This window comes from Bacillus rossius, chromosome 7, assembly GCF_032445375.1.
Source record: "Bacillus rossius redtenbacheri isolate Brsri chromosome 7, Brsri_v3, whole genome shotgun sequence".
In the NCBI taxonomy this organism is placed as follows: domain Eukaryota; kingdom Metazoa; phylum Arthropoda; class Insecta; order Phasmatodea; family Bacillidae; genus Bacillus; species Bacillus rossius.
In genome coordinates, this window is record NC_086335.1 from 27262440 (window position 1) to 27290230 (window position 27791).

The following is a 27791-nucleotide window of genomic DNA, read 5'->3' on the forward strand; positions in this document are numbered from 1 at the left end:
TTCGTTGTCAGTGCTGTCGTTCTTTGTCGGTGCTTCCAAATGTGCTTCCTTTTCGTTGGCGATGCTGCCTTTTCTTTGTCGGTGCTTCCAAATGTGCTTCCTTTTCGTTGTCGGTGCTGCCTTTTCGTTGTCAGTGCTTCCAAATGTGCTTCCTTTTCGTTGTCGGTGCTGCCTTTTCGTTGTCAGTGCTTCCAAATGTGCTTCCTTTTCGTTGTCGGTGCTGCCTTTTCGTTGACGGTGCTTCCAAATGTGCTTCCTTTTCGTTGTCAGTGCTGTCTTTTCTTTGTCGGTGCTTCCAAATGTGTTTCCTTTACGTTGTCGGTGCTGCCTTTTCGTTGTCAGTGCTTCCAAATGTGCTTCCTTTTCGTTGTCGGTGCTGCCTTTTCGTTGTCAGTGCTTCCAAATGTGCTTCCTTTTCGTTGTCGGTGCTGCCTTTTCGTTGACGGTGCTTCCAAATGTGCTTCCTTTTCGTTGTCGGTGCTGTCTTTTCTTTGTCGGTGCTTCCAAATGTGCTTCCTTTTCGTTGGCGGTGCTGCCTTTTCTTTGTTGGTGCTTCCAAATGTGCTTCCTTTTCGTTGTCGGTGCTGCCTTTTCGTTGTCAGTGCTTTCAAATGTGCTTCCTTTTCGTTGACGGTGCTACCTTTTCGTTGTCAGTGCTTCCAAATGTGCTTCCTTTTCGTTGTCGGTGCTGCCTTTTCGTTGTCAGTGCTTCCAAATGTGCTTCCTTTTCGTTGTCGGTGCTGTCTTTTCTTTGTCGGTGCTTCCAAATGTGCTTCCTTTTCGTTGGCGGTGCTGCCTTTTCTTTGTTGGAGCTTCCAAATGTGCTTCCTTTTCGTTGGTGGTGCTGTCTTTTCGTTGTTGGTGCTTCCTTTTTTGTTGATTGCGCGTAGTACAAAATGTAGTGATTGAATATATACTAGTTTATCACCTCTTGGTGTTACTAAAATATTTTTTAAGGTCACTTGGTCCTTTAGAATGTATAAAAATGTCACGATGGATTACGAAGGTCATGTGGTCCTGAAATGACTAGCCTATACGTCTGATAATGACATGACTCGTTCTCATGGACTGAAGACAATTGATCTATATGTGTGGCTTTGTACATGAACGGTTTATATGTTATTCAGATTATTGAAAAATTAGACTTTCATAATAGGCTAATCGGCACTGATTTAATTCGTTGGTCCGGTATATTGACTTGAGTTTTTTTTTTTTTTTTCGTAGAGTGAATGATTAATGAACTCCGCGAAAGGTAATGGAAAACAGATCCTAACATATATTTAATAATTAGTTACAACTGTCTCTGGTCAAGAATCGAACCGTGGACAGGGATCCATCGATTCAATTTGTAAATTAATAATTAATTTTTTTGGAGACTATTGGAATTTTTCCCGCATTTCTAACTAAATAATTACATGATTTCAAGATGTCGGCCGAATTTCAAGATGTCGGGCACCTCAGTAATAATAAATGATTACTGCACTGTAGCATGTTATTAAAAAATTATCATGATTGTAAGACGAGTACACACAATATGGATTCCTCCAGCAGACGAAAACATGATGGTGGCAATGACCACTAGCATGTGGTAGCTCCTGGTAACATGTACTGAACATAAAATGACGGATCCGTGATGGACATCAAGGTCAAGGTCAAAGTTCAAGGTCAAGGTCAAAGTTCAAGGTCAAGGTCAAGGTCAATTTTCAAGGTCAAGGTCAAAGTTCAAGGTCAAGGTCAAAGGCCAAGGTCAAGGTCAAAGTTATGGTGAACAGAACATTATACTAACATGACTCCAGCACACTCTAGCAGACGAAAACAAGATGGATCCCTCCAGCGGATAAAGACAAGATGGCGGACATGACGTCATACCAGCTGATGGTAAATACCTAGTTATTGGTGGTGGTAGGTCAGTCTGTAGGTGGCTTCTGTGGAGGAAGGATCTGATTTTTTTTTTTGATTTTTTGCCCTCACCGGTGTCGAACCAAGGACGTACATCGATATAATCAAACAGAATTCAATTACATTAATTTTTTGATAAATTTTGGAATTTTTCCCGATTTTATAACATAAAAATTACGGATTTCCAAGATGGCGTCTAAATTTCAAGATGGTGACTAAATTTAAAGATGGCGACCATAACGATAATTGCAACATTAATAGGATCCAATATGGTGGTCGTAACGTAAAGTGTAAGAATGACATGGTACTCAACCAAGATGGCGGGTGTAACGAAATATGCAACATTTATATAATCCAAGATGGCGACCGTAAAGATAACTGCAACAGTGGTTTTTAATATTTTTTTTAATTCGATCAAATAATTTTTTTAATGATTTTTAATTTTTTTCCCGATTTTCTAACATAAAAATTGCGGATTTTCAAGATGGCGGGCGTAACGGAAACTGCAACGGTGACGTCATCTTTCAAAATGGCGGTCATAATCCTAGTTTTCAAAGTCATGACCTCGACGGCTTAGAGCGGCTAGCTCTTAGGAGTTTTAAGCCGCTTTTAGGAATTTCTAGTCGCTGGGATTTTTAAGGATTAAAAACGGGAATTTTTCCCTCGAAACGGGAAATTTTTCCCTCGAAAAGAGAAATTTTTAATTTGTGGAATTTTTTGAGAATTTTTGTTGGAATTTTTTTTCACAGAAATGGGAATTTTGGCGATTTTTGAGGAATTTTGGGCAATTTTTGCCCAAATTTGGCAAGTTTTGAGGATAAAATCCAAGGTCAAGGTCAAAGGTCAAGGTCAAGGTCAACCAAGATGGCCGCCGTGACGTCAAAATCCAAGATGGCGGAAAGGACACACAGCACCACAGCCTGGAAGCCTGTTTCAGGAAATACATTTGTATACTACTTATATTTACTAGCAAATAACCCGCGGCTTCTCTCGCGCAATTTCAGGTTATTGCTCATATATTACCATTGAAAGCAATGTACTCTGTGATTAATTCCAAGCATTTTTAAAAAAGAAAATGGATACAATAAATTGGTAAGGTGCATAATTTAATTGATAACGAAACCGTTAAAAATGACATTGTTTCAAGAGCTTAATCGTAGGACTTTCTTTTTAACTTTTTGTATGGATTAAGTAAGTACCTATCTGATTTTATAAAATGACTAGCTGCAGTACCCAGCGTTGCCCGGGCTGAACACAGGGAGAAGGGGAACTGTTTAGAGATCAGATGTAGTTAGTAATTGTCTTCTTAATTTGAATGTCAAGTGTGCAAAATAATTTATATAACTTTCAGATCCCGACAGACGTTGTTCTGCCAGTTTATATTTATTTACCTGGTCTGTATGTAATCTAGACTCTATAAAGTAATATAGAAAAAAAACGGAAAAATAAGGGATTACTAATATTGAAAATATTCCATTATCTAGCTAATGCTCAGCATGCATTGCAATGCCTCATTCAGTTTTGTTTTGTAAAATGTTTGAAGTAGTTACACATAAACAAATAATCTATCCATGTCTCTAAATATATATTTATCTCTATCTACATCTATAGTCCTATATATCTATGTATCTCTCTATCTGTATTTATCTTTTTATATCTACATATATACCTCACACTATCTCTATGTATTCTATATGAGGGTACTGACTGCTTTGTTGTTAATATCACACGGGTGTTTTTTACTTATATGGGAAAATTAAGAATGATAAGGCATATAGTGCTTGGCAACAATGTTAATAGGCAATAGGAAATAAATTTCTAGCGCCTGCAGCATTGTCAATACACACTTCGTACGTGTACTGCACGTTTTATTAACCCCCTCCAACGCATTTGATTCTAAATTGGACTTTTAGTAAGGATACCTAATGGTCTTGATAATATAATATAGCCTATAGCCTTCCTCGATAAATGTACTATCCAACACTGAAATAATTTTTCAAATCGGACCAGTGGTTCCTGAGGTTAGCGCGTTCAAACAAACAAACAAACTCTTCAGCTTTATAATATTAGTATAGATTTTGCCTGCGACTTCGTCTGGGTGGACTTCAGTATTGGACCCAGAGGGCTTTCAATAAAGAGGGAAAATGAATTATATATAAAAAAAAACTAGATGAGAGTGATTTTGAATGCATTTTTGTGCATTATTGTCATGGTAGAGTTTCGGAATTTTTAATGTTTCCCACTCTCCATTTAATACAACATGTTTCTGCAGACACCATTATATGATCTACCATGTTTAAGTTTGGGCACTCAACACTCTTTAACTACTAACATGCGAGAAGCATGGAGTGCCCAAATGAATTCTTGCCAATTTCAATGTTTGACACTGGGATATAATGTCATTAATGGTAACTTTAGCGGAAATGACAAACTCTTAAATTTTAATGGCAAAGTGTTGGGAACTTTTGGGATACGGGTAATCAACACGCTCTCTCCTCTAGCTGCTCCGGTGAGAATGTTTCTCTCCAGCTCTGCGATGAACAGTCTGGTACCGTTGCACAATCTCGGTGCATCAAGGTTACGCAGCAGCAAAACCGGGACTCCAACCATATTTCCAGTTTGTGGGAAGGCAGGTAACCCTTAGACAAGACGATAGCGCGTTGCAAATTCAAGGCAACGTCAGGTAGTGAGGAAATTCAAAACTTAACTGTTATTAGTGACGTTAGTTCGCTAACCCAGGAGCAGACGGGTCTCGCCAAAAAGAAGGATAAGAAGTTGCTAGAACTTACTATATGACCGTGTGGCGGACATAGAGGAAAATTCACTATTTGTATTGCACGTGGTTCAGTCATTTTGGCATGAAGAGGTAAGATATATTCCGTAAGAAATGTGTTTTTTTCCAGGATAAAAAGTAGCCAAAGTCACTCTTCGGCCCATAAACTATGTATCTCTATGCAATAAATTATGTCGATACGTTGCTCCGTTAAAGCAAGACAAAAATCTCTTTCGCATTTAAAATACTATGATTTGGCTGTAACTTCATAAATATTCAAAGGTCAGATAAATATAAGTTTTTGCGGCTTTCTTGTAAATACTCACTCTTTAAAGTATGAAGTTATTTCGCAGTTCACCTTTCGATATCCTTGAACTTCAAGGTGTTTTGCTCGTGAGTTGGTTAAAAGCACACAAACCTGTTGGTTGTGTTAAGCCTACTTTAAGGCAAAGCGCACGCTAGGCTTCTTAACTTTTTGAGTATTGTTAAATTAAGTGTTCGTAAAAATAAGAAGTTAATGTATTAATTTGTCGTGTAATTCCACACACGTTAGCGCTTTTTAAGAATAATGCTAACTATAGTAAACTTTAGATTTTTTTAACTCGCAATAATTAATTTTTCTTATTCCCACAAAATAAGCAGGTATGTAATAATATATATGTGTATATATATATATGTATATGTGATATATATATTTAAATGAAGGAAAAGTTTACGGAGCGTTTATTAAAAATACATCAAATAAAAACTTCGAATTAAAAATTTTTTTTTGTCTTTCTGGCTGATAAACGGTGTTTTAACAAGTACCTGTACCATTTTACTTAAAAAAATTACTTTTATGTATTTACTTAGATATGTATATTTATAGAAATTTATAAAAAGTTATTAAGATAGGTACTAAACAAAATGTTTTTATTTTCATTTTCATTCAAAATTACTTCAATTTATTTTTAAATATATTATTTAAAACTTGAAAACTATAATTCTTGAAACTATGTTTGATTTAAAAGGCATGTAAAAACCCAATTTAAAAAATGTCATTTTGAAATCATAGTTTATGGGAAGTAGTATTAAAGCCTGATAATTATTCTAGATGTTCCATTGATAAATAATCGTGATTTAAACGGACCCATGACATAAGAGGGGGGGGGGGGGATGTTTCGTTTCCGGTACAGTAAAACAGATAAAAAGTTATATATATATATATATATATATATAAGTTCTAGCTACACGATACATTGACGTGTCATATAGGTAAGAAAGTGCATTACCAAAATTGTAAATTAAAACAAGAATCATATACGTCAAATGCAGGCTAGAAAACCTTGAACATTATAAAGCTTTTTTCCTTCTATGATGACGTATTAATTTTAGTATGCTGAAAAATAAATTTTTCATTGAACATGAAACTTCATAATGAGCGAACGAAGCACTCAATCAATCTTCGAACATCACTGACAAGATTATAAAGGCAACACTTTGCGAATAATTGAGCGTCAGTTTTAATGCGTGCTCAAACATCGACTCGGAGCGTGAATCGTGAAGTGGCCCGACCCCGCCACAATGGAACCAAGGATGCCCCGGGAGACCGATGTGATGTTGAAAAAGTTTTCCCTTTTCTCTTTCTGAATAAGAACTTCCTCACACCTTCACCCGCAGCTGTTCGCTTCGCCCGCCCGGCCCGGCCAATTACCCAGCATGACACTACCACATCGCGATGAATTATTGTGCGTACGTTGGTAGTCCTGGCTCCTGCAGTCGTTTGCCACTCCGAGCCGGCCTTTCGTCGAGTGAGTGTTTTGACTGGATGCTTGAGATCTCAGTCGCGACTGTGGAACAAGACAAGGGACAAGCTACTCGCTGATATTTACGCAAGTGTACTTTAGTTCTGTGCCCACGTGTACAAACATTTTAATTGGTACCAACAAAACATGAATAATTAAATAAAAAGATCTTTCACATTTATGTGAAAACAAGCTTCTTGTATTTTGTACGAAAATTTCGTCGTGTGAAAGCCAAATATTACTGTTCGTTCTTGCTACTAAAATTTTGTATTTGTAAAATGTTTTTAAAAGTATTATATTAATACGTGTTTAAGAAAGTAAAAGATTAGTTTACTCCGTTATTTGAGTAATTTTAAATAAAATAAAGCTATTGACGAAACCTTCCTTAACTTGGTATATAAATACTTACTATTTATAGTCCAAATATTATTTTAAAACAATATTATACAATTCAATTTAAAATGCTGAGGTAATTGCTGTGTAGTGTCTACGTATATATTCTATATGAGATTTTGTTGTTCATTACTTGTTCCAACAATTTTCATTCCATTATGAGATACAGGACTTCACAACTATATTAGAAAAATTACTTTTAATTTTCCCCCCTTACATCAAGAAATGGCGTGCAGATTTTTCAAAATCCAATCATTAATTGAAAACAACGTAAAATTTTGTTGCAGGGTCTCACATCGAACAAGATTTAAGAAATTTCTCACTTTCTTATGTGATGGAAAATTTATTAACTGAGCGTGAATGTTCATTTTTATGTGTTTGGGATGGCAAAAACGGATATTGTCGAACCTTACATTTAGGAAGAAAATAGAAAGAAAATTGTGATTAAGAAATTCCACCTTACTTGAGGATTGGCAATCAAGACATTATTAGCTGTCGCGTGCAGCAAAATTATAAGGTAGAACTTAAATTTCCCTGAATAGAACGGATCACGACGAAAAGAAAAATGTACACTTATGGTCCAAATCTTTCGCATAGAGGCGAGCGGGTATATGACGCGTGCGCATTTTTCATCCTCATTGCTTGCTTTCTCCTAGGCATCGCGAACAAAATATTCAATGTCATTCAGGACAATTTTTTGTACTATCACATAGGTACAGATGCTTACTGAAACTTTACTTTAAATATTTTATTTCAACTCCATAGATCAGTTAATTTTATTTTAAACTGCACAGACTTGTAATATCTACCTATTTGGAACTGAATATCTATGCATTTTCTTTTAGTTTCATGTTTTGCAATCTTTTATCTGTGTATTTTAACAACTATGTGTTCATTGTTACTATCAAAATTGCAGTAATTTTTATGATAGAGATGATATTGTGCTGGCTATGATATGTAAAATCTTTTTAGCCTCCAGTTAATTTAAGTAACATAATTGGTTGTCAGTTTGTTTGGTGCACTATTCAAAAGTATGTACACTCATGTTATTGGCTGGAATTGTTTTAAAATTATTTGATAGAGAACCATGAGGTAGAAATTTAAAAAAAAGGGGCTCTGCTACCATTATGGAGGAATTATGGATATAATTTGACTAGGCGCATTTGATGGCCTAGCGGATATTGTAGGCACATATCTGAGTTGAATACTATTTAATTTTAAATACAAAAGAGCCTCAAAGAATTCCTGAAATTAAACCTGTGTGGCAGAATTGTTACTTCTTAGATATTCAATTATATAAAAATAAGTGGATGATTTTGTAATTGGCCATAGCAATTTTCATATATTCATTGGGATTTTTTCAACTATAGGGGAGACCGGGGCTAGTTGGCTACAGGGGTAAGTTGGCACAGTGCTAATAGTTCGAATAATTACCGACAGATAGCATAACGCTCTTGTATGTAGGATCACACAGACCAGGTCCCTAGATCCTGTTGTTTTCCGCCGCGAGTCTTCACTATTACAAACAGGAGACCATTTTCTTTACTTCTACGTTTGGTGAGTAAAAATTTTGTCTTACAAAGACTTGGATATAACTTTTATAATAAATTATATATTTTTAAAACAATATTTGTGTATAACATTATAACGTGCTAGTTTTAAGAAGCAATTACTAAAATAATGTAAATATATTCCAATTCTTTCGTTCACTCAAGTAAGTTTTAAAAGTTGCTGTGGGGCTAGTTGGCACATAGATGGCGGGGCATGTTGGCACATGTGCCAACATGCCCCGGACACTTTCTCGCGATTCTAGATCTTCCAAAACGAAACGCATTGTTATGAGTAAAAGGTATAAGCTAGCACTGGAATGAAATAGCATATTTTTTTGAAATTCAAACCATTACATACATTATTACAAGTAGGAAAGACAACAAAATATTATAGTTTTATTAATTGGATATCATTTTTTATTTTAGGCGCACCTACAAAAGAACAAGTAATAGATGCCAGACTTCCCAAGACGTTGTTTTAACAGCAGTAAAGAAAGTTAAACTCGAAGGGAAGTCCATCAGAAGCGTAGCAAAGGATTTTGGAATTCCATTTCGCTCTTTGGCTCGATATTGTAGCAAAGTAACTGAAGAAAAACTTATTGCTCCACAAGATACCCCACCTCTTACAATTGGCTACAAGAAACTGAGACAGGTAAGGGCTTTTTAAAAAAAATGTTATGTTGTCGACCTGAATAAATATATCAATTAGGAATTTAAAGATGCTTAATGGCTTGTGGTTGTTTTTTTCAGGTTTTTACAAACGAACAAGAGAATGAGTTTGCTGATTATTTGAAGAAAGCAGCTGATATTTATTATGGATTGTCACCAAAGGAAGTCAGGAAATTCGCATTTGAATATGCAGTGAGACTTAAGGTAAGGTTTCCTTCTTCTTGGGCTGACTGTGAAATGGCAGGTGCGGATTGGTTTTCTGCATTTTTAAAACGGCATCCTACACTTTCTATAAGAACACCTGAAGCGACCAGTCTTTCAAGGGCTACGTGTTTCAATCGCACTAATGTGAAAGCATTTTTCGACAATTTGAAAGACGTTATGAATAGATTGAAAATTGGGCCTGGAGATGTGTGGAACATGGACGAGACTGGTATCACTACAGTGCAAAGACCAGACAGAGTAGTTGCACGGAAAGGTTTTAAGCAAGTAGGTAAAATTACTTCTGCCGAAAGAGGAACTCTAGTTACTGTAGCTGTTGCAGTATCTGCGACAGGAAATCATGTGCCACCATATTTTGTTTTCCCTCGCGTCAATTTTCGTGAATATTTTCTGAAAGGAGCGCCTACAGGTAGTTCTGGAGATGCAAATGCTACCGGCTGGATGAAGGAAGCAAATTTCGTCAAATTTGCACATCACTTCGTAACAAATGTTAAGTGTTCCAAAGAAAACCCATGTCTGTTGCTACTTGACAATCACGACTCACATCTTTCAATTGAAGCATTGGACTACCTTAAAGATAAGGGGGTCACTGTCCTTTCTTTCCCTCCACACTGCAGCCATAAACTGCAACCATTAGACCGGAGTGTATTTGGCCCTTTAAAGAAATTTGTGAACAGTGCCTGTGATTCTTGGCTGGTGAACCATCCTGGGAAAACAATGACTATTTATGACATACCTGAAGTTGTAAATGCTGCTTTTTCTAGTGCGGTTACGCCGAGAAATATTTTATCTGGTTTCAGAGTAAGTGGGGTATCACCTTTCAACCCTGATGTCTTTAATGATACAGATTATCTTGGTTGTTACGTAACAGACCGCCCAGCACCTGACGAAAATGATGTTGACAGTGGAGAATTGCCTAATTCAGACAACACTGTTCAATGTAGACCAAATGAACCTGTAATCATGGAAGCAGGCCCTTCAAATATGCTGATTGTACAACAAACTGAGGAAGAAGCTGATCAGGAAACGTCAATGGACGTAACGAGCAGGGGCTTACACGAAATCGCATCACAAGATAAGGAAATTGTAGTTGATTCTACGTGCAACATAAGCCCAGAAATGGTGAGACCATTTCCCAAAGCTGGTCCAAGGAAAAATAACCGGGTAAATAATAGGAAAAGGAAGAGTGAAGTGTTGACAGATACTCCAATAAGAAATGAATTAGCTAAAAAGAAATCAGATATTGATAAGAAGAAAGGAGCTAAGAAAAACTTGTTTGGAAGTTCGAAAGATACAGTTCAGAATCCACGCAAGTCTAAGGTGAAAATGTTATGCAAGAAAAAGAAAAACATATGTGTCAACACAGCAAACAGCAGAGCCAGTAGGGAGGATACATTATGTCTTCTTTGTTTAGGACCATATTCCAAAAGCCGGCCCGGTGAACAGTGGGTGCAGTGCGTCGGTTGCAAAATGTGGGCCCACGAAGATTGTTCGGATAATAGCGTGCAATTTTTGTGCCACAACTGTAAGAAATGTTAGAAGACTTTGGCTCATGTTGGATCAACCAGTTAAAATTTAGTATAAATATTTTCATGATCAGAATTGGCATTCTATTAACATTTTACTGTATGATAGGCTATACAGAGAAAAATACTGTAGGTAAAATTGCTAAGATTTTAAGATTTTGTATTATTAGCATTAAAAAATACGGAAATTGGATATATATATATATATATATATATATATATATATATATGTATACTTATATATATATGCGCGCTAATGTATGTTATATATTTAGCTTAAATAAGCAACACATTCGTAATATTATCTATGATTGTATTTCCATAAATTTGTGATATCTGTTAAAAAAACTTGAAGGCAATCGATAAAATTTAGTAATGAAATAAAATAAAGATACATGCAAAAAAGTAATTAGTTGTAAAATTATTCTATATATCCCTGTATATATGTAGATATATGTAGCCTATACATATAGGCACATATATACACATATATGCTCAATTTTGTAATGTGTGCCAACATGCCCCTACGTGTGTGCCATCTTACCCCGTTCCAGGGGCAAGTTGGCACACAAGCAGTGGGACAGTTCATTATTAAATAAACCATTTTATGACTTTCAAACTGCGATTGTTGTGGCTCAAATATATTGCTGAAATGTAGATACTTGAACTGCCATAAAAAAATTTCACATTAACAACATTGAAAAAATTATATAAATGTTTTATTAAAAAGTGTGCCAACTAGCCCCGGTCTCCCCTACAACTATTTTGACTGCTTTATTCTAGATAGATTAACCATCAAGCCTTGATCAGCAATTTAGTCTGAAATAGTTAATAGCTAAATCCAGAGGTAATGATCTGAGATTTAAGGGACCTCTATCTCTAAACGACTGACCTATAAATTTTCATAATTCTTTTTGCTTGAACTCAGAGAGTTAGGAAGTAGTATATAATAGCTCCACCGGAAACTGGGTCCGGGGCGAGGTGCGAGGAGCCAAGCCACATCTCTGACGTCAAGTCCATCTCTGACGTCACGGCGGCCATCTTGGATGAGCGTAACGGGACACAGCGTAACGGGACAAGAAGGACATTGACCTTTGACCCTCAAATTTTGCCAGAATTGGGCAAAAATTGCCCAAAATTCCTCAAAATTCACCAAAATTTATATTTCTTAGGAAAAAAATTACGCCAAAAAAACTCAAAAAATTCCACAATCCAAAAATTAGGATTTCGAAAAACTCAAAAGTCGTTTTGTCCTAGAAAGAACCCAAATTCCTAAAAACGGCTTAAGCATCCTTGTCAACAGCCTCCGGTAAGCCATTTCAAGGAATAAGGATACCATGACCGCCATATTGGATGATGACGTCACCGTTGCAATTTCCGTTACGACCGCCATCTTTAAAATCTTTATTTATTATCCGATTTTAACGAAAAAAAATTTAAAATTTATAAAAAAATTCAAATAATAAAATTTAATAAAGTTTTTATAAAAAAACAAACATTTACGACACGGAGCTCGGAGTCCACGGTTCGAACCCGGTGAGGGCAAAAAAATAAAAATGACGACCGATTCTTCCCCCCGCGGTGGCTGCTGGCATACTGACTCCCACCACTTTTTTTCAAAAGCATATATATCGTCACCTAGTATGATGTCATGTCCGCCATCTTGTCTTCGATGCTGGAAGCCATCATCATTGTATCGTCGGCTAGAGCGCGCTGACGCCATGTTAGTTTAATTCTTACCCACTAGAGTGCAGTAATCATTTATTACCGAGGTGCCCCAGCCGTCTTGAAATTTTGGCGCCATCTTGGAAATCCGTAAATTTAATGCTAGAGATGCGGGAAATATTTCAAAACTCATTAAATAAATTGGCAATAAATATACTGATTGATTCGATCAATTCATGTCTTTGGTTTGATCCCTGGATGATGCAATAATATTTAATTTTATATAAAAAATAATTATAATTTCAATAAGCCATGATCAACATTCGTAAAGAGACTTTAAATCCTCTACTACCATCATCCTATCAGACATCAAGACCACCATATTGGAAATTCGTAATTGTAATGCTAGAGATTCGGGAAAAAGTTCAAAATTCATTAAATAAATTTGTAATCTATATACTGATTGATTAGATCGACTAAAGTCCCTGGTTCGATACCTGCCCGATACAAAACAACTTTAATTTTAAAAAAGTACCAGAAAAGTGTAAGGTTCGAGAAATAAAACACCACAAAGTATTTTACAAACATAATATTTATTACACAATCTCTATCCTACTACTACAGAATCACTTGCGAAGCCAGCAATCTTATAAACATTTAGCCCTGCATTGACGTGCAACGAGAACTTCTTAGCTCCAACAGCTCCAAATGCTCCAAATAGCTCCAACAGCTCCAAAGGGCTCCAAATGCTCCAAACGGCCTCCAAATAGCTTCAACAGCCTCCAAATGCGTAACATGGCTCCAAATGGCTCCATATGCTCCAAATGGCCTCCAAATGCTTGACAGCTCCAACAGTTCCAAATGCTCCAAATGACTCAAATAGGCTCCAAATGCTTCAAAATGCTCCAAATGCTTCAAATAGCTCCAAATGCTCCAAATGACTCCAAAACGCTCCAAATGCTTAAAAAGGATCCAAATGGCTCCAAATGCTCCAAACGGCCTCCAAATGGCTCCAACAGCTCCAACAGCCTCCAAATGCTTAACACAGCTCCAAATAGCTCCAAATGCTCCAAACAGCCTCCAAATGCTTGACAGCTCCAAATGTCTCCAGCAGCTCCAAATGCTCCAAATGCTTGACAGTTCCAAATGCTTCAAAAGGCTCAAAATGCTCCAAATGACTCCAAAAGGCTCCAAATGCTTCTAAAGGCTCCAAATGCTCCAACAGCCTCCAAATGCTCTAACAGCCTTTAAATGCTCCAAAGGCTCCAAATGCTCCAAATGGCTCCAACAGCTCCAAAAGGCTCCAAATTCTTCAAAAAATCCAAATGCTTCAAAAGGCTCAAAATGATCCAAATGACTCCAAAAGGCTCCAAATGCTTTAAAAGGCTCCAAATGGCTCCATATGCTCCAAAAGTCCTCCAAATGCTTGACAGCTCCAAATGCTTCAAAAGGACTCCAAAAGGCTCCAAATGCTTCAAAAGGCTCCAAATGCTCCAAATGGCTCCAACAGCTCCAAAAGACTCCAAATGCTTCAAAAGGCTCCAATTGCTCCAAGAGCTCCATCTTCAATTGGTTCCAACTGATTCCTATTACTTTTATCGGACTTGGCATGATTACTAACATGTCTTTATCAGTATACATTTTGACTGACAGTGGTAACGTTTTTTACACCTTTAAGTTATAAGTTGTATTTAGAAATCAGATTTCGATAAATGATAGCTTCCATCTGGAAAGAAAATATATTAATTTATCTTCAAGTTTATACACATACATTTAATTTAATCCATTATTGTATGTAGCCAGCTTCCCTCAGTTCTTTGAGTATGAAGGATATTTCTTTAATGTGCGAATAGTTTCCTGCACAAAGCGATCCATGTAGTAGTCGTAGCCTGTTAACCAATATGTTAGGATCTTCCCATGAGGTATAATCAATCTCTTCTGCTGCCTTCATCATCCTTGCATGTTTATAATAAATATTATCTCTGGTGTCTATCGTTTTAACACCAACCACAAGGTCACTTTCGTTATCTTGCCAGTGATTATTACAAGCTTGATCAGGATAATTTATTTTATTACGACGTTTCCATCGATTAGGTCTCAAGCCACCATCACAGTCTTCGCTCTTGCATGCTTTTGGTGCTTCAGCCTTAGATGTGTTAGCACAGTCTTCAATCATGTCAGCATCACAAACTTTATCAGGATAATTTATTTTATTACATCGTTTCCATCGTTTTGGTCTCAGACCGCCATCACAGTCTTCGATCTTGCCTGCTTTAGGTGCTTCAGTACAGTACTCAATCATGTCAGCCTCAGATGTGTCACTACAATCTTCAATCATGCCAGCTTCAGAAGATTCATCAAAGTCTTCGACCTTGTAAGCTTCAGGTGGTTCTCCATCTTTCACATTATTCATGGAGACGACTAGATATTGGCGTTAATATCTTTTCATTTTTAATGTGGTTACAACTTACTTCGTTTGTTTTAAATTTTAAATTATTATCTTGACCTAGATCAGTAATTTTAGCATTAGCTTTTTCGCATTTGTTCCTCTTCCACGATGTTGTAGCCCAGTCTTCGCTATCTTTATTCATCTTAATTGTACATGTCTTGTAATGTCTATCCAAGTAATATCTTCTACCAAAGGATTTCTGACAGTGACTGCAATGAAATGGTTTTTTACAAGGACCCAAATAACACTCGCTTCTCTCATGTCGTTTAGCATTCTTTCTCAAGGTAAACACCTTGCTACAGTATCTACAGTGATGACGTTTTGATACAGCAAAAAATCCCGAATCAGGATTCATATTAGTTACTGGGACTAATGCCAGTTGCAAACTAAGAGTTTTAAATTAGATATATTACTTAAATAGAATTTTTTTAAATTATTTCATCAGCGAGAATTAATTTATATCATTCAAAGGTACTTGTTGCAAGTAGTTCTGCTTTTCAACAACAGATGTCGCCACATGTTACTTGCAGGTAAATAATATTTAGTTCTTTTATGCGGGATGCGGGATGCTCACTAACGATCGCAAAAGAAGGATGGCTTCGCTAGACTCCAAGGAGAAGGAAGTTCGTCCTTCATGTTAGTGCTTCTTAGATTTCTCAGAGATTATTTGACTGAGTAATGATATTTTTTTTAATTTCCACATGATAAAAATATATACGAGTGTTGATTAAGTAGCAGAAATTCACTAATTACATGTAACCTTGAATAAAATGACATGCCTCATTAAGTAAAAAAATCCTTCATGCAAAGATCAACTTCTCATCTGTAACCAGAAGCACTCGGAGAAAACCATAAGATGTCAAGTCAGAAATAATCAGAAGCACTCGGAGAAAACCATCAGATGACTAGTCAGGAATAATCAGAAGCACTCGGAGAAAATCATAAGATGTCAAGTCAGGAATAATCAGAAGCACTCGGAGAAAACCATCAGATGTCTAGTCAGGAATAATCAGAAGCACTCGGAGAAAACCATCAAAATATTGTCAAGAATAATCAGGAGCACACGGAGAAAACCATCATAATATTGGCAAGAATCGTTAGAAGCACACGGAGAAAACCACCATAACATTGACAAGAATAATCAGAAGCACACGGAGAAAAACGACACACGTTTTCATTGATATCATAAAATTACAGGAAAAAATATTTAAAAATAAAAAATAAATTAATAAAAAATTTAAAAAAATAAAAAAAATACATAAAATTCTGGCTTGTTAACTTATCATTGTTGAGCAAAGATAGAGTTCTAATACAAGCCAGAATTTTATGTATTTTTTTTATTTTTTTAAATTTGTTATTAATTTATTTTTATTTTTAAATATTTTTTCCTGTAATTTTATGATATCAAAGAAAACGTGTGTCGTTTTTCTCCGTGTGCTTCTGATTATTCTTGTCAATGTTATGGTGGTTTTCTCCGTGTTCTACTGACGATTCTTGCCAATATTATGATGGTTTTCTCCGTGTGCTCCTGATTATTCTTGACAATATTTTGATGGTTTTCTCCGAGTGCTTCTGATTATTCCTGACTAGTCATCTGATGGTTTTCTCCGAGTGCTTCTGATTATTTCTGACTTGACATCTTATGGTTTTCTCCGAGTGCTTCTAGTTACAGATGAGAAGTTGATCTTTGCATTAAGGATTTTTTTACTTAATGAGGCATGTCATTTTATTCAAGGTTACATGTAATTAGTGAATTTCTGCTACTTAATCAACACTCGTATATATTTTTATCATGTGGAAATTAAAAAAAATATCATTACTCAGTCAAATAATCTCTGAGAAATCTAAGAAGCACTAACATGAAGGACGAACTTCCTTCTCCTTGGAGTCTAGCGAAGCCATCCTTCTTTTGCGATCGTTAGTGAGCATCCCGCATCCCGCATAAAAGAACTAAATATTATTTACCTGCAAGTAACATGTGGCGACATCTGTTGTTGAAAAGCAGAACTACTTGCAACAAGTACCTTTGAATGAGATAAATTAATTCTCGCTGATGAAATAATTTAAAAAAATTCTATTTAAGAAATATATCTAATTTAAAACTCTTATTTTGCAACTGGCATTAGTCCCAGTAACTAATATGAATCCTGATTCGGGATTTGTTGCTGTATCAATACTTCATCACTGTAGATACTGTAGCAAGGTGTTTACCTTGAGAAAGAATGCTAAACGACATGAGAGAAGCGAGTGTTATTTGGGTCCTTGTAAAAAACCATTTCATTGCAGTCACTGTCAGAAATCCTTTGGTAGAAGATATTACTTGGATAGACATTACAAGACATGTACAATTAAGATGAATAAAGATAGCGAAGACTGGGCTACAACATCGTGGAAGAGGAAGGAAGGCGAAAAAGCTAATGCTAAAATTACTGATCTAGATCAAGATAATAATTTAAAATTTAAAACAAACGAAGTAAGTTGTAATCACATTAGAAATGAAAAGATATTTACTCCAATATCTAGTCGTCCCCATGAATAATGTGAAAGATGGAGAACCACCTGAAGCTTACAAGGTCCAAGACTTTGATGAATCATCTGAAGCTAGCATGATTGAAGATTGTGGTGACACATCTGAGGCTGACATGATTGAGTACTGTACTGAAGCACCTAAAGCAGGCAAGATCGAAGACTGTGATGGTGGTCTGAGACCAAAACGATGGAAACGATGTAATAAAATAAATTATCCTGATAAAGTTTGTGATGCTGACATGATTGAAGACTGATCTGACACATCTAAGGCTGAAGCACCAAAAGCATGTAAGAGGGAAGACTGTGATGGTGGCTTGAGACCTAAACAATGGAAACGTCGTAATAAAATAAATTATCCTGATCAATCTTGTGATAATCACTGGCACGATGACGAAAGTGACCTTGCGGTTGGTGTTAAAACGATAGACACCAGAGATAATAATATTTATTATAAACATGCAAGGATGATGAACGCAGCAGAAGAGATTGATTATACCTCATGGAAAGATCCTAACATATTGGTTGACAGGCTACGACTACTACATGGATCGCTTTGTGCCGGAAACTATTCGAGCATTAAAGAAATATCATTCATACTCAAAGAACTGAGGGAATCTGGCTACATACAATAATGGCTTAAATTAAATTTATGTGTATAAACTTGAAGATAAATTAATATATTTTCTTTCCAGATGGTATCTACCATTTATCGAAATCTGATTTCTAAATAAAACTTATAACTTAAAGGTGTAAAAAAACGTTACCACTGCCAGTCAAAATGTATTCTAATAAAGACATGTCAGTAATCATGCCAAGTTCGAAAAGAAAAGTAATTGGAATCAGTTGGAACCAAGTGAAGATGGAGCTGTTGGAGCATTTGGAGCCTTTTGAAGCATTTGGAGCCTTTTGGAGCTGTTGGAGCCATTTGGAGCATTTCGAACCTTTGGAGGATTTGGAGCTGTCAAGCATTTGGAGCATTTTGAGCCCTTTTTTGGAGCTGTTGGAGCATTTGGAGCCTTTTGAAGCATTTGGAGCCTTTTGGAGTTTTTTGGAGCCTTTTAAGCATTTGGAACTGTCAAGCATTTTGAGCATTTGGAGCTGCTGGAGACATTGGAGCTGTCAAGCATTTGGAGGCCGTTTGGAGCATTTGGTGCCATTTGGAGCTGTGTTAAGCATTTGGAGGCTGTTGGAGCTCTTGGAGCCATTTGGAGGCCGTTTGAAGCATTTAGAGCCATTTGGGGCCTTTTAAAGCATTTGGTGCCTTTGGAGTCATTTGGAGCATTTGGAGCTTTTGAATCATTTAGAGCCTTTTGAATCATTTGGAGCCTATTGGAGTCATTTGGAGTCTTTTGAAGCATTTGGAGCCTTTTGGAGCTGTTGAAGCCATTTGGAGCAATTGGAGCCTTTGGAGCATTTGAAGGCTGTTGAAGCATTTGGAGGGTGTTAGGACATTTGGAGCCTTTTGAAGCATTTGGAGCCTTTTGGAGTCATTTGGAGCATTTGGAGCCTTTTGAAGCATTTGGAGCCTATTGGAGTCATTTAGAGCATTTGCAGCCTTTTAAAACATTTGGAGCCTTTTGAAGCATTGGGAGCCTTTTGAAGCATTTGTAGGTTGTTGGAGCATTTGGAGGCTGTTGGAGCATTTGGAGCCTTTTTTTGGGCTGTTGGAGCATTTGGACCCTTTTAAAGCATTTGGAGCTGTCAAGCATTTGGAGAATTTGGAGCTGTTGGAGCCATTTAGAGCATTTGGAGCTGTTGGAGCTGTCAAGCATTTGGAGGCCGTTTGGTGCATTTGGAGCTGTCTTAAGCATTTGGAGCCATTTGAGGCATTTGGAGCTGTCAAGCATTTGGAAGCCGTTTGGAGCATATGGAGCCATTTGGAGCTGTGTTACGTATTTGGAGGCAGTTGGAGCCATTTGGAGGCCGTTTGGAGCATTTGGAGCCCTTTGGAGCTGTTGGAGCCATTTGGAGCACTTGGAGCTGTTGGAGCTAAGAAGTAGTCGTTGTACGTCAATGCAGGGCTAAATTTTTATAAGATTGCTGGCTTCGCAAGTGATTCTGTAGTAGTAGGATAGAGATTGTGTAATAAATATTATGTTTTTAAAAGACTTTGTGGTGTTTTATTTGTCGAACCTTACACTTTTCTGGTACTTTTTTAAAATTAAAGTTGTTTTGTATCGGGCAGGGATCGAACCAGGGACTTTAGTCGATCTAATTAATCAGTATATAGATTACAAATTTATTTAATGAATTTTGAACTTTTTCCCGAATCTCTAGCTTTACAATTACGAATTTCCAATATGGTGGTCTTGATTTCTGATAGGATGATGGTAGTAGAGGATTTAAAGTCTCTTTACGAATGTTGATCATGGCTTATTGAAATTATTAATTTTTATATAAAATTAAACATTATTGCATCATCCATGGATCAAACCAAAGACATGAATCGATCGAATCAATCAGTATATTTATTGCCAATTTATTTAATGAATTTTGAAATATTTCCCGCATCTATAGCATTAAATTTACGGATTTCCAAGATGGCGCCAAAATTTCAAGACGGCGGGGGCACCTCGGTAATAAATGATTACTGCACTCTAGTGGGTAAGAATTAAACTAACATGGCGTCAGCGCGCTCTAGCCGACGATACAATGATGATGGCTTCCAGCATCGAAGACAAGATGGCGGACATGACGTCATACTAGGTGACGATATATATGATTTTCAAAAAAAGTGGTGGGAGTCAGTATGCCAGCAGCCACCACGGGGGGAAGGATCGGTCGTCATTTTTATTTTTTTGCCCTCACCGGTTTCGAACCGTGGACTCTGAGCTCCGTGTCGTAAATGTTTGTTTTTATATAAAAAATTTATTAAATTTTATTATTTGAATGTTTTTATACATTTTAAATTTTTTTTCGTTAAAATTGGATTATAAATAAATACTTTAAAGATGGCGGTCGTAACGGAAATTGCAACGGTGACGTCATCATCTAATATGGCGGTCATGGTATCCTTATTCCTAGAAATGGCTTACCGGAGGTTGTAGACATGGATGCTTAAGCCGTTTTTAGGAATTTGGGTTCTTTCTAGGACAAAACGACTTTTGAGTTTTTCGTAATCCTAATTTTTGAATTGTGTAATTTTTTGAGATTTTTTGGCGGAATTTTTTCCTAAGAAATATAAATTTTGGTGAATTTTGAGGAATTTTGGGCAATTTTTGCCCAATTCTGGCAAATTTTGAGGGTCAAAGGTCAATGTCCTACTTGTCCCGTTACGCTGTGTCCCGTTACGCTCATCCAAGATGGCTGCCGTGACGTCAGAGATGGATGTGACGTCAGAGATGGGGCCTTCGCACCTCGCACCTCACCCCGGACCCAATTTCCGGAGGAACTATTATATACTACTTTAGGAACTAATATAAAGTGCCTAACTCTATTATAATTAATAAATGAACAATTTTAAACAACTTATGAAATTTTGAAATACAGAGAACTAGCGTAATTTTTTCGCTAGGGAATCAATATTTCCTTGTTAATATTAACATGGTAAGTATTGTTTTCTAAATAACAAGTATATATTATATTATTTTTAATACTTGTAATTCTAATCAAAATAATATTGTATTAAAATGCATTGTGCGCTTTTATTGTTGTGGAGTTTATTGGTTTTTTTTATTTGTTAAAGAAAATAGAATCTAGTAAAAACCATATAATTGTGTCCGATATTTGGGAGTTTAGTACTGAGATTATAAAGTAAATAATACTAAATATCAACAAAGTAAATGTACTTATTTCTGTATTTCTCATTATAACAACATTACTATACTACATAATAGTCCAACGACTATTTTGATAGATATACAAAGATATATAAGTACATACTGCAGCAACATCCAGAGTAATACCATTTTAGAGACTGGATAGTAGGTATCATAACTAAAATAACCAATTCTCAATTTATATGCTTGTTTGAAGCGATATAAAAAATTAAATGAAATACACTACAAAGCTATACATTTTCTGGGACAGATATATGCAATTGTAAAGGCTATTATCATTATGTTATTCTAAGCAAGATATGGCACTTAGAATATAAAGAGGTTGTCTTATAATGGCTGGAATTGCCACACCTTTGTATAGGGCAATCCAAATGTCTTGCGAGTTGTTCACAATAGTACAACATAATCCCGTTGTTCGAAACAGATTGGCAGAGCCAAACAGCGGCTGAGCCTTACGGAAACACACTATTACGACTTGGCACGGGCTAGTTACTCATCAGTAGAGACCGGAAATATTCGCGGGTTCAATGACCTACAGGATATACTCCAATATCCTATACACACTCGGACAAATTCCATGTGTTAATTGGCTGCTGACATGTGAGTAGAGACCCGTAAAATTCGCGGGTTCATTTCGTGTTATGCTAAAATTCAAATAATTATACCTTAGTGTTGCTTCTGTCATTGGTTCACTGTTAATCTGGAGGACTGAGGGCCAATTAGAGACCCTCACTCATAGAAGTGTCGAATCAAGGGCCACCCGGTCGAGACGACTCACAAGTCAGCAGCCAATGTACAGGTGGCATTTGCCCGAGTGTGTAGAGGATATTGGAGTCTATCCTGGAGGTCATTGAACCCGCGAATTTCACGGGTCTCTACTTGTGATTCGTCTCGACTGGGTGGCCTGTGATTCGACCCTTCTATCAGCGAGGGTCTCTAATTGGCCCTCATTACTCCAGATTAACAGTGAACCAATGGCAAAAGCAGCACTAAGGTATAATTATTTGAATTTTACCATAGCACGAAATTAATCCGCAAATTTTTCAAGTCTCTACTCATCAGCTGCGCTCAAAACCACTCTGTTGGTTTTACTGCCAACCAGGGCGGCCGAGGGAAACTTAGGCCCAGGGGACCGATACTGAACGTGTTACTTAAAATGCAACATTTTTAAACTTCAAAATTCAAAAATAAAATTTCTATAGATTGTCAATATTACTGAGGCCATAACTGTAAGCGTGATCTACGCGTATTCAATGGCGTGTTCGTTTGAAAATGAACTTTGTTGGCGATAAAATTGTATTTTTCATTTAAATATCACGGAAAAAAATCACGTTTTTAAAATAAAAGCCCACGCTCCATGGATATTTAACACAAAATTCAATTTACCCTCAACCGCCCCTACCACTGGCTACTTAAAATTTTTTAAGTGGCTGTCTAATTCTGGCAGTAATGTGCTAAACATGCGAAGGGCTTCGTAACAGGAGCTTTGGAAATGCACCCAAAAAAATGTTTAATACTGTGCTGGCTCCTAGAAAATTTCTTTAAATGAGAATCCATGTGAAATGAAAGCATGTGCTTCTGTAGCATAAATCAAAAAGAAAGTACCAGGGTTTGTTCGCAGTGAAGTGGTCAAAAAAAGTAATCGTCCTGGTGCAGGTTCTTTACGAGGTGTTTGACGGAAAGTGGCATGCGTAGTGGGAGGGCAGCTTGGAGGTAAACCAGTTAAAGGATGAGCAGTGTTCGATGGAAAGAGATCGCAATCGCGGGGAAGCGGGTGGGTCACCAGTCGGGCCTCGCTACCTCGCGTTTGAACGGGGACGCACCACAACGCCGAAATACCACAAAGCCGAACGTACAATAACGCCGAAAACCATAACGCCGAATGCCAAATTGACTACAACGCCGACAGCTAGAAAACTGCTGTGTACCACAACGCCGAATTACCACAACGCCGAAATACATTAACGCCGAAAAATGTCATTGCAGGACTGCCACAATGGTTAGGTTAGGTGAGGTAAGGTTAGGTTAGGCTAGGTTAGGCTAGCCTAGGCTAGGTTAGGTTGTGGTACATTTTTCGGCGTTACTGTATTTCGGCGTTGTGGTACACAGCAGTTTTCTAGCGGTCGGTGTTGCGGTCAATTTGGCATTCGGCGTTATGGTATTCGGCGTTATTGTACGTTCGGCGTTGTGGTATTTCGGCGTTGTGATAACGATCCCGTTTGAACTGGGAGAATGTTTCTGAGTCTCGCAGTTCTGCGGGGTGCCTGATCCAGTAGCACGCTGCAGAAACAATGGAGGAGGTGGGATAGCGCCGCGTCTTGTGGGCAGGGACGCAGAGTTTAAGGTCCGATTTCGAGCGTGCCATGTATAATGTATGTCAAACCAGCGGGTGGCAAACTCATATACCCCGAGTGTTTGAAAACGACACAATATTTAGCGCTACTATAGTTAGCCAGTTCTTTTGCAAATTCATGGAAGGCGTCAATACTAAAAATTAAATATTAATTTTGATGTGTGTATATAAAAGTAGTAAAAATAAATTATTATTTAATATAACTTTTTTTTTCTTATTGTCAATTAACGAGAACGGTCGCTTGTACAAATAATACGGGCTGAAAATGTTTTTGAATCCTTTCATAAAAAAGTTTTAAACGATTTAACATCCGTCTTTCATGTAAGTCGTAACCAACTAATATATTTGTGGTACAATGAAAAATTGCAAGGGAGGTATTTGGTTGAACTTTCATAAATAACTGGAGACCTGTAAAATTCGCGATTTCAAATCCCTAAAGAATAAACTCCATGATCCTCTATGCACTCGTGCAAATTACATCTGCTGATTGGTTACCGACTCGTAACACCTGTTGACTGGAATGATCGCGATTCGCTAATTCTTCTGCTAAATATTTTTCATTGGCACTGAGTCCTACAGATAAAACTGTGACCCAATCACTGAAGCAAAATAATGTCAAAAGTATTTGGACTCCATCCTATCGCGAAATGAATCCGCGAATTTTACAGGTCTCTATAAATAATGATTTGAAAGTAAAAAAAAAAAACGATAAATACGGAAAGAAATGAAGTTGGCGGGTGACCGAGCCATAGCAGCGGGTCTGGCGACACACCTGCTATGCGCGCGCACCTATACGCAGCGCGGGTGATTCATGTGCGGTCGCGGCAGACGCGCTCTGCGGGGGGAGAGGGTCGCGTGGTGGGGGGAGAGCTTGGGAAAGCGGCCGCAGCGAGCGCTGGCCGCTATGTGGGCCGGGAGGGGCGGGGACCGACAGTAGTTTGGGCGTGCCCGCCTCGGACAGGCCCGTTCCCACGACCTCTCCCTGTCTCTCCCTGGCTCTCCCTGTCTCTCCCTGGCTCTCCCTGTCTCTCCCTGGCTCTCCCTGTCTCTCCCTGGCTCTCCCTGTCTCTCTCTCGGCCTCCCTTGGTGCCGTCGTGGCTGTGAACCCCCGGTCCCGATCGTTCGTGCATATTTTCTAGCGGAATTAAAAAAAATAATAAATGAGTTTACTATCATAATAGTAGTTTTAAGCATGCGTGCCCTCACGAAATTAATAGGTGGAATGGTCTCCTAACCGGGGAGGTGTCTGCACAGTGTTATCAATAACACATATTCTTGACATTCACTAACTACGAAAGAAAAAAAAAATTAATGTTACTCTAAGGAAGATTCTGTGCAAGTGACAGAAACTTGTGCAGAGATTAAGCAAAAGTATCTACTCAACCATAATTATCGATCATGCAAATGATCAGAAGAACAGATAAAACAAATGTGATAAAGGAGAAAAGGAAAACTTAAAACTTTACGCAAAAATGAGCTGTGATGTATTTCGAAAGTCTCAATTTGAACATAGTTTTCTTAACCACTCCGAAAGTGAGGTAATTTTTTGCCAAGTTCTCTTGTCCCTTTTCGACTGCAAACGAATAGTAATGACAAGAATAATAACCGTATAGCTAAATACGGTACCATCAACCCCAAAATTTAATTGAGAAACGAGCCAAGTTGTTAGTTTAACAAAACAGAAATTGTTACTCGAATTGGGTTACTTATATGAAACATACTTTTGTACATACAATAATAGATGCAAAGGTATGTATGTAATGCTGCGACTATAACGTCTTCGACGATGAGGTGTTATATTTTTGCCTTATCCGCAAAAACTTCGAGAAACTGCCCAACTCTATATGGGTGGCACCCGATGTCGCCCACGATACAGAAAATTCTAGTTCAACTATTCATTAATTAATACATTATTACATTAATTGAAAATACTCAACATGAAGTTTTTTCTACGTTTATAGAGCAATATTAAAATTTTTACTTAAAAGTACTCCGGGTATCGTAAAGTTAAATATAAAAGATTCAGTAATACATGTAACTTTGATAAATAATTATCAGTTTATGAAGTTAAAAGATAATATTTATTAAACCTTATTAATTTCATAACTTAACAATGATGAAACAAAAAAATAATTTGCCTATAAAAAATACTCTTGCAGAATAATATCGTGTGAGCTGTTACTTAGATAGCGAATAGAAAGAAAATCAGATGTCAGCCCTGCCAAATGTATTGAAAGTGTTTGCTTATTTATTAAATCACTACTTTTTATAGATTAAAAATGGTTATCAAATAATCATAAAAATTACAAATTAGCCTAAAACAATATATGGTTTTAGAATTAAAACGTTACGAAAAAAAATATTTTGCGTTAAACTAAGAAATGTGTTAAAACAACGAATTTTTATGGTGAAGATAAATTCAGTACCATTATGTACTACGTGAGAAAATTGAGTGAAAGAAAGGGTAATCGTTATTACAAACAATATAAAGTGAAATGCAACAATTTGATCAAAGTAATAATATAAAATATTTATTTATTATTATTAACCTTTTTCAAGAGTTTTGCAATTTTGAGCTGTTATTTTTTGCAGATGTAGTGCGTGATTTAAGAATCATTTATAATAAATGTATGCATACAAAACATTTGTAAGCCCAATATAATATTTTAGGATTGTCATAAAATTATTATAAAGCTTTCATTAAAAAAGTGTTGTATATAAAATACTTGCTATAAATTATTTTAGTCACATATTGTTTAATATGAAAGGTAAATATCCTCAAACATTTTGTGTACACATTTTGCGGGTGTAGTATGAATTATTCTGTGAAGTAAATAATCTTGGCATGTGTGACTATGAATATATTTTTAAAAATTTTTTTTCGATATTTATCCACATATATTTCTCAACGTCTTAATTATAAATTACAAGTTTACAGCAACGAGTAGAAACGAAATTGATTTTTTTAAATCTTTGAGCTTTGCAGTATGCAACATAATATTACTTATTTACGTGAAATCATGAAGTTTATTACACTTTTTTTTTTTTTTTAACACTGGGTATTGGGAGGTGTGATAACCATGTGTTTCCCTGCTGTGTTGCAGTCGTTCTTCGGGCGGACGTACAACAACCTGGGCTCGATCACGGAGTGCAAGAACAACGGCGAGTGCGTGATCAACAAGAAGAACCGCACGTCGTGCAAGGCGTGTCGGCTGCGCAAGTGCCTGCTGGTGGGCATGTCCAAGAGCGGCTCCCGCTACGGCCGCCGCTCCAACTGGTTCAAGATACACTGCCTGCTGCAGGAGCAGATGGGCCAGCAACCAGACGGGGGAGGGGCGTCGTACGGCGGCCTGAACCACTACCACAACCACCACCACCACCACCACGTGACGCACGATAGCCGACTGTCAGCCACGCCGTCGCCCAAGGGCGGCTGGCACGCGTCCTCGTGTTCGCCGGCCGACTCGGAGGAGGACTCTTCGGGCGCCTTCGTCCTCCCGCCGCACCGCCCCTCCCCCGGCCGCTCCTCCTCCTCCCCGTTCAGCGACAAGGACCTCGGCGGCCCGCAGCGGCGGCTGTCGGCGACCGTCACCCTCACGGCGATCCCGCCGCCGCCGCAGCCGCCGCACCCCGCCCCCGGCCCGCCGCCGCCGCGCGCCGCCTTCGCGCCGCTCAGCCGCCTCCTGGCGCCGCCGGCGCTGCGCAGCCCGGCGCTGGCGGGGGTTGCTGTCGAACAGGACGAGCCCATCGACCTGTCGGTGCGGCGCAAGAGCGAGGGCGACGACCCGCAGAGGGCAGCGACCCCGCTCGACCTCACCAGCAAGAGGCCCGCCGAGGTGCCGCAGTCGGGGTAGCCTCCCCCCGGCGACCGAACCTTCTCGGTCCTCGTTCGGTTCCGCGGACCAGCACGACGCAACAACCCCTGCTGTCAACGCAGGGTAAGCCCACAACTCACGTAGTTTCGGTTCCCCACCACGTTCTTGCAACTTCGGATTTCTCTCGAAAAATTTGAAACCAAAAAAAAAATCGAAGGGTGTGTTTAGGTCAGGTCAGTCACAACATGCTTGTTTTCATTGGAAACTTCTGATTTAGCGGCTGAAGTGGCGTTAGTATAAAAACGCAAAACTTCGGAAATCTTCGGAAATTCTTGCAGGGAACCGAAACTACGTGAGTTGTAGGCTTCCCGTCAACGCAGCTGCT

The 27791-nt window shown here is 37.9% G+C and overlaps 2 protein-coding genes across 2 annotated transcripts in view; both read left to right on the plus strand.

Annotated features, from left to right (window-relative positions):
• LOC134534517 (zygotic gap protein knirps-like) overlaps positions 1–27445 on the plus strand; it is a 134553-nt gene extending 107108 nt beyond the window's left edge. Inside the window, exon 3 of the mRNA XM_063372996.1 lies at positions 26696–27445. Within this exon, the coding sequence (XP_063229066.1) occupies positions 26696–27445 (750 nt within the window). The remainder of the gene's footprint in view (positions 1–26695) is intronic.
• Positions 8835–10993, plus strand: LOC134534429 (uncharacterized). The gene is made up of 2 exons (XM_063372896.1): positions 8835–9051; positions 9150–10993. The coding sequence occupies exon 2, from the start codon at positions 9306–9308 to the stop codon at positions 10827–10829; it is 1524 nt and encodes a 507-aa protein (XP_063228966.1). The 5' UTR covers positions 8835–9051; positions 9150–9305; the 3' UTR covers positions 10830–10993.
• Positions 27446–27791: the final 346 nt, after the last annotated feature.

Excerpts from the sequence above, each read along its gene's own strand:
- LOC134534429 (XM_063372896.1), top strand. The coding sequence starts at position 9,306 with ATGGCAGGTGCGGATTGGTTTTCTGCATTTTTAAAACGGCATCCTACA.